Source organism: Ammospiza caudacuta, chromosome Z (assembly GCF_027887145.1).
Source record: "Ammospiza caudacuta isolate bAmmCau1 chromosome Z, bAmmCau1.pri, whole genome shotgun sequence".
Classification (NCBI taxonomy): Eukaryota; Metazoa; Chordata; class Aves; order Passeriformes; family Passerellidae; genus Ammospiza; species Ammospiza caudacuta.
The window spans coordinates 78,811,314-78,818,428 of record NC_080632.1 but is presented as its reverse complement, the minus strand read 5'-3'; the positions used below and the strand labels follow the sequence as shown (position 1 = coordinate 78,818,428).

The following is a 7,115-nucleotide window of genomic DNA, read 5'->3' as shown; positions in this document are numbered from 1 at the left end:
AGAGGGTGAAATTCCACTAAACCGAACAATTTGTTCTGATTTCATTGCAATTTTGTAGCCAGGGGAGCTAAAAGGGTATAATTCCACTAAATTGAACAATTAGTTCTGATTTCACGGAAATGTTGTACCTAAAAAAGAAAATGAAAAAACCAAAGGGACAAATTGTGGCTATCTTTATACAAACTACAGTGCAACAGTGTGCCATAAAACCTGAAAGATTAGAGCAGTCCAGACACGCTGTTACCCCAAAACTCTCCATCTCAGCTGCTATTAATTGCTCTGCAAAGAAGCACCCAGCCAGCAGCTCAAGTAGGACCTGCCTGCTTCCCCATGCCTTGCAAGCCAAGATGGAGCAAAGAGATGAGAGGAAAATAAAATGCAGCCACGGTTTATTTGGTAGAAAAATAAGAGAAATCTTCCAGAAAATCCGGCCTGCAGCATAAAGGCTACTTTGTGAAGCGTAAGGAGAGAGAAGTAAAGCCTTTCAGGAAGACTGAATGAAAGCACAGTTTTCAAATATAAATACAAATGTATAATATCCCCCAAAAAAAAGTCATAGGAAAAGCATCCATCCTGCTAGGCTAAATAACTCCCATTGAGTGGGAAGCATGTCCACTTCCCTCTGGAAGCCATGGCTCAGCTCCCATGCCCAGGTCCCCACTTACTTGGCCGTGGGACGAGTGAAGACCTGGGTGCCTGCTTTGCTGAGAGCGCCCAGGCACTGCAGGTGCTGGGGCATCTCTGTGTCAGGCATAGCAGCAACAAAGAGGTGGTGGGGCAGAGGGAATCCTCCTCAGCCTGCCCCATCCCCGCCCTGGGCTGGCGGGTGGGTGGGTGTGTGGTTTGTGTGCATCCCTTGCCATTGCCATTGCCATTGCCGTGGGTCAGTCACCAGGGGAAGGCGTCCGTCCTGACAGAGGCAAGCAGGAGGGGGTGAGATGGAGAGGGGCTCAGCCAGATCATCCACCCCAGCTGGGCCATTCCCTACTGTGACCTACCCTGCCCATCCCAAGCATTGCCTTATCCCAGCAGATCCAGAAACAAATTTAAATTCAAGGCAAGCACAAACCAGGAAAGAGTTGTTCCCTAAATGCCTCTGTGCTCCAGCCGTGGCTCTGACAGGTCTCCCAGGCTTTGCACCAGGAGCTGAACCCCACCCTCCCACAGAGAAGGATCTAGAATGGGGTGCAGCACCCTCACTCTACTCACCCCCGTCACCTACCTCTTCAGGCCTGACTTAGACCCGCTGCCGCCTCTGCTTCTTGGGTCTGCCCCTGGGACGCTGGGTCTGCCCCTTCTTCCTGTTCTTGTCATTCTTGGCCCTCTTGTCCAGCTGCTGAATCAACTTCAGGACAGTGTCGTCAGTGGGAGAGGCACAGATTTTCCTGTTCCTCTTGGTGATGAGCCTGGGGGAGCAGCAGAAAGATTTTCTGGGGGAGGAGCAGAGGGAGGACAGGGAAGGGTTTGTCTGAAGCCAGACTGTTCCAAGCGGTCCTGGCCACCACAGGGTACTCACACAACAGAACGGAGGTAACAGCCAGACTCGGGTCCCTGTTGGCGGTAGGATGTCACCACCCCACCAAGGATCTCCTTCTTCAAAGGTCTGTTCTTCAGGCAGCAGTCCAAGGCTGAGCTTCCAATGCCTGTGAGCAAGGAGGGCATGTGGGATTTGGGATCGCCAGTGAGTCAGGACACCTTCAGCACAGAATGTGAGCTGACAGCATGGGGCTTGTTTGGTGTCACGGATCAGGGAGATCCTAGGCACCACGTGGGGTTGGAAGCTGTGAACCCCAGTGCCCTGTGGGTTTGAAGCTCTGAACCCCAGTGCCCAGGTCAGACCTGGTCCCAGGAATATGAGACACCACATCTGAGAGTGGTGGCGGGGAAACTGAGGCAGACATGAGCACCTTGCAAAGGTACTGAACATCATTCTGCTCTTTTCACCAGGCACATGCACACAGACACACTCCAAGCCAAGCAAGCCCTGCCAGCCAATGCCACAGGCACACACACACACAGAGCCCTACACACACCTGCACACCCCAGGGCCCTACAAACACCACCCCACACCCTGCGCACACCCCAGTGAGGACCCACACACCCCATCCCAGCAGAGGCAGGCAGGAGGGCTCCCTGCCCCTCACCTTGAGCCTGGGCAATGAGCAAGGAGGCAGCCAGCAGCAGCAGCAGCAGCAGGAAGGGGCGGAGAGCCATGGTGCTGCCAGGGGCGCTGAGCAGGGCAAGGCTTGGGAGCAGGGCAAGGCTTGGGAGCAGGACACGCACTGCTGCCTCGTGCTGAGGCTGCTCCTATTTATCTGTGCATTCCTTGCTTTCGTTTTTGGACAGCTTGGCAGGCAGCCCACCAGCCGGCCAAGGGCTGGGTGATGCGCGAGTAGAGGGTGGGGGATTCCTGGAAGCTGCAAGCCCCCCTTTACAGACACATCCTGTCTTGTTCCCAGCTGCCCATCACAGGGGGGTGCCAGGTAGGGGCCGTGCTGGAGACACAACTCCCTTCACAGCTGGATGGGTTTGTGGGCTCAGTTTCCTACACAGTCTCACAACCTGCCACTACCTGCTCTCAGAGGGTCGGGTGTTTATTCCCATGAAATGGATCCTGGAAGGTGGCCAAGCCTTCAAAGAAACCAAGAAGTCAACCTGGTTTGCTCCCCCATTTGGTGATTTGCTTCCAAGCCAACCACCAACACAAATAGTAGGTGAGAAGTGGCTCAGGGTGAGCCCAAACCCCTTCCCCCTGAGCCCCCATCCGTGTCTGGCTGCCTTGGGGATGAATCCAGCTGAACAAAGCTGAATAGAGCTGTAGGGCTGGGATGTGTGAGGGCCAGTCTGCAATGGGGCCGGGGAAAACATCACAGCCCATCGTATTTTGATGCTGATATCAAATTGAGGGAAGCTGGGGTGAGTGGGGACCTTGAGTAGCTGAAGGAATGTGCTGACAAGGATGTGAAAACCCGCAGCAGCGTGACACGGCCCTGTGCAGCTGGACATAGCTGGACAGATGGGGACCACATACAAATGAACCCAGAGAGCTGAACAGGACCCCACAGGAAATTCCTGTGGTGATAAAACCCATTCAATGAGATGGCCTTTGTTACTGGACCAAGCCCTGAGCAGCTAGTGTGACACCAGTCCTGCTATGGGGAAAGGACAGTCAGACATTTTTCAGGTAATCACCAGAGCACGGTCTGGAAGAGACCAAGGTGGTTTCATAACTGCTTTGGGCCACCTGTTTCAGTGGTTGATATGTCCTCAAGTTGAAAACATTTCCCTCACTGTTTAATTGGAGTTTCCTGTGATGGGTCTGGTGTGGCTGCCTCTCACCCTGCTCCAGAGCCCCAGCACCTCTCCAGCCCCCCTGGACAACCCCCAGCAGCAGGAATTCCCCCTTGCCATCCTTCACCACTCACTGCTAATAGCCTCTCTTTGCTGACCTCCAGCTCCTTGGACAGCTCCTGTCCCAGTGCTCATGCCAGCTGTGTCCTAGGAGCCCCAATGGAATGGGCAGCCCTCATGGGGTCTAACCAAGGGTAGTGGGGATCAAACCCCTTTGAGAGCCCTGCTGCCTGAGAGCTGGGCTGTAACACCAGGACCTTCCACCAGTTTCTGTCAATGACCCTGACAAACAGACATCAAGGACCATGAGCAGCCCGGGAGAAGCCCAAAGTCGCAGCTCTGCAGAAAGCAGAGCTGTGTAAGGTGCCCACTCTCTCACTCCCCTCAGCAGGGAGAAGGCAGTGCTGGAGTCATGGATCACCAACAACTGCCAGGAGAGCAGCATTCCTCTGGGACAGTGGGGCAGTGTGCCAGGGCTGCACTCCTGGGGCTTCCTCCATCCCTTGTGCATGGAGATCCCGTTCAGGGGGCGCCCAGATGGGGGGAGGCAAATCCCCACACGCTTGTGCAGCACAGAGGCTGCTGTGGTGCCGGGCAGCAGAGCCTGAGGCAGGCAGCAGGTTGGGCAGTAGCAGGTTGTCTGCAGGTGCATCTCCCCAGGGTACTTGGCAGCATGGGGAAGGAGCTCCCAGAGGCATCCTGTGTGCTGTCACCCATCTCCCTAATCCCAAAGCACTGGTGGCACCAGCACAGGGCAGAAAATGAGAGCCATGCTGGTATTATAGTGCCTTGCCAGCCCTTTCTTGTGCAACTTCCCCAGACAGCAGGGTCTGGGTGCTCACAAAGGAGCCCAGGGAGCTCTGCAGTCCCAGCACAGAGCCCAGATTCCTCCCTTACCCAGTCTGTGTCCCACTAAGGCAGCAAGATCCTGGAAAGTCCCTGGCTCTCTGAGTGTTTTGAAGACACCACAGCAGCAACCTCTGGCCAGCGGCCAGCCCCAAACACGGTCTGAGCTGCTGAGTAGGGTCAGGGCACGTGTTTCCCTTTCCAGAGGCATCAGTCTTTGGCAATTCCCTGTTGCTGTGACTTGCACCTCTAACAAAGCATCTGCGTGAGCAGGCTCTCACTCTTCCCAGGGAAGGTGGCTGGAGAGGTCCCAGGAGGGAAAGGGGCACTTGGCAATTGCAGACACATCTGCATGCTTGAGCAGCAGGGCCCCTTGGAAAGCAGTCTGGGGGTCTGTGCCTTGTCTCCCCTTCTGCCTCCCTTCCCTCAGACCATCTCCCTTCACTCCTTGCTCTTGATGTGCCTTTCTCTGTCACCTGTTTCCCCAACCCAAGGAGAAAGAAGGAAGCTTCTGGCAATGAGAGGTGAGTGAGCATCCCTGTTTGAAGGAATAACCAAACTTTTGAGACACAGAGGAACTGACAGTAGTAGGGGTGGAGACAAGGTTTTTCAGGGGTCTCAAACACCAGCAGCCTCCAGCAGCTGGGCAGGCACAATTTCCTGCACATAACCCATTCCTCATTTACCTGGGCTCCTGCAGTGACTCTTTTTTCTATGGCTCATAGGTGCAGGATGGAGGCAGACATGGGGAGGGATGCACAGCCAGGCAGGATGCCCTCTGAGGTGTCTCAGCTACAGAGAGTCCATCTGTGACCACAGGGTCTGCGTCTAACACTGTACAGAGCCATTGCAATGAGGGTTTGTACGATGATGCCTCCAGCTACCCCCGTGCTCGGGCAGCCCAGCTCCAGCCCTTTGCATCCCTGTGGTGGAGGAAACTCCACAGTGCATGAAGAGGGGAGGGTGTCCTAGGCAGAGATTGTGGTGTCCCCACACACAGAGTGCACAGAAACAGTGGGACTATAGCAAAGGTCACTTCATTGCCTTGCTCGTGACCTGCTCCCACGCAGTAAAACCACCACAGGTCTCTGAAACCTCCATCCCAAATCTTTCTCAAGTTTCCACCCTGCACCAGAGCACCAGAGCTCCAGGACCTGGGATTCATGTGTGGATTAGTCCCTTGGTTTCTAGCATCACAGTTTCCTAGCACCTCAACCCACATTGCCAGGAGATCTGTTCTCCTGAGCCCTCTACTCATCCACCTGGGCTGACCACCAGCACTGCAGAAGCCTCCAGCTCTGTCCCCCTTAACCAGACTGCAGGGGCTGCTTCCCAGGCAGCTCCGGGCTGGGAGCAAAGGTTCCTCAAACTGAAGGCATCAAGAGGGGCCAACCAATGGGACTGGGAATTTCCAAATCCTTGTGGATGCTGCCTCCAAATTACACTCACTGCTGACAGGAACAGGGTCGCACGGCTCAGTTCAACCCGCTGACCAGCACATTCCTTCCTGCAGAGGCCCCGATTCCCAGGACCCAGCGCAGAGGTACTTTGCAGCACCCAGCGTGGAAAGCCCCCTTGTCTGGGAAGGGGAGCTGGCTGCCAGGCACAACGTATAGAAATGTCAAAGAGCGACACATTCCCTGGGATGCGGGAAATAATTGCTGGAAGCCGGCGGCACACGAGCCGGGCAGGCTGCCTGCTGGCTGCTGCGCTGTCCCCGGCCTTCAGCGAGGCCAGTGGGAAGAGCAGGATCAGCACAACATGCTCAGAAGGGCAAGGAAACAGCTCCCCAGGAGTGCACGGGTGCTGGAGCCAGCTGGGCTGGGAGAGGGTCCTCAGCCTTGAAAAGTTTGCCCAATGCACACTCTTTGTTTCCCCAGATAGAAATTTGATTTCCCAGCCTGGTGCAGGTTAACCTTTGGTTGCAAGCATCACTGCAGAGTGATCCAGGTTTAAGGCAGGATGCTGAAAATGTTCAGGGGCTTAGTGAACAGGATGAGAGGGACCTGAGCAGATCCTGCAGCCTGGAGCAGTGCTCTCTTCCCTCTGCAGGGTGTGCAGTGCTGCACACAGTGCTTGCTTAGGTCCAAAATCAAAGGAATGGGCAAGTTTTGTGTCCCCGTGGAAAATGCATGGCCAGCATTGCTCAGTTCTCAGCTCCCCTGATCGAGGCACATGGGATCCTTTGGACTGTGGCTGTTGTGAGTGTGCAGTATGCACAGAATATACAGGGGAGATGGCTCAGAGCCTGTCCCTCTGTGGCATGGTGGAGACCCCCATGGGGTAGCCAAGAATTGTGTGGGACAGGCCACAAGGCAAAAAGTGGGAGACACTTCAAGGAAGAGATGTTTAGCTGCTTGCACCGTCCTCCAAACACAGTGCCCCTCTCAGCTAGCCCTCATTCCTTCCACCAACCACAGGTACAGCCCCATCTCTTCCCTCAATACAGGAAGCACATCAATACTCCACCCAGAAATCCCATGGGTTCCTGTATGGAAGCATAAAACTCAGTGGAAACTACTGGCACCAACCCAGCCTTGAGTGAAAGTGGAGATGGAACGATCAGGAATCCTCTCAGGGCAGGGGGAGCAGCAGCTGCTGAAGCAGGCACAGCCTGTGCCAGCCAGGATGGACCTCTGGGAGGTGGGAGATGGCTGGCTGGGACAGGCTCTGTCCAGGATGGACATGTGTGAAGACATTGCTCTGGCCTGTGTGTTGGGGAAGATGAAAAAGGAAAGCCTTATAAATATGATTGTCTGGCAAAAGTTTTTGAGAATATAGAAACTGTAAGTGAGATTGAAATGAAAGCAAGCTTTGAGATCCCTCAGTTACTGAACAACTGGAAAACAATGGTGTGGCTGGCTGAAGGTAATCCCCTTTTGATGAAACAACACCCTCTGCTTGCAGACAGTTCCGAG

The 7,115-nt window shown here is 54.8% G+C and overlaps 1 protein-coding gene across 1 annotated transcript; it reads right to left on the bottom strand.

Annotated features, from left to right (window-relative positions):
- Nucleotides 1–372: 372 nt before the first annotated feature.
- On the bottom strand, nt 373–2,302 carry LOC131571220 (C-C motif chemokine 16-like). The gene is made up of 4 exons (XM_058823853.1): nt 2,145–2,302; nt 1,517–1,643; nt 1,223–1,406; nt 373–910 (listed from the first exon to the last, which is right to left on the bottom strand). The coding sequence occupies exons 1-3, from the start codon at nt 2,212–2,214 to the stop codon at nt 1,238–1,240; spliced, it is 366 nt and encodes a 121-aa protein (XP_058679836.1). The 5' UTR covers nt 2,215–2,302; the 3' UTR covers nt 373–910; nt 1,223–1,237.
- Nucleotides 2,303–7,115: the final 4,813 nt, after the last annotated feature.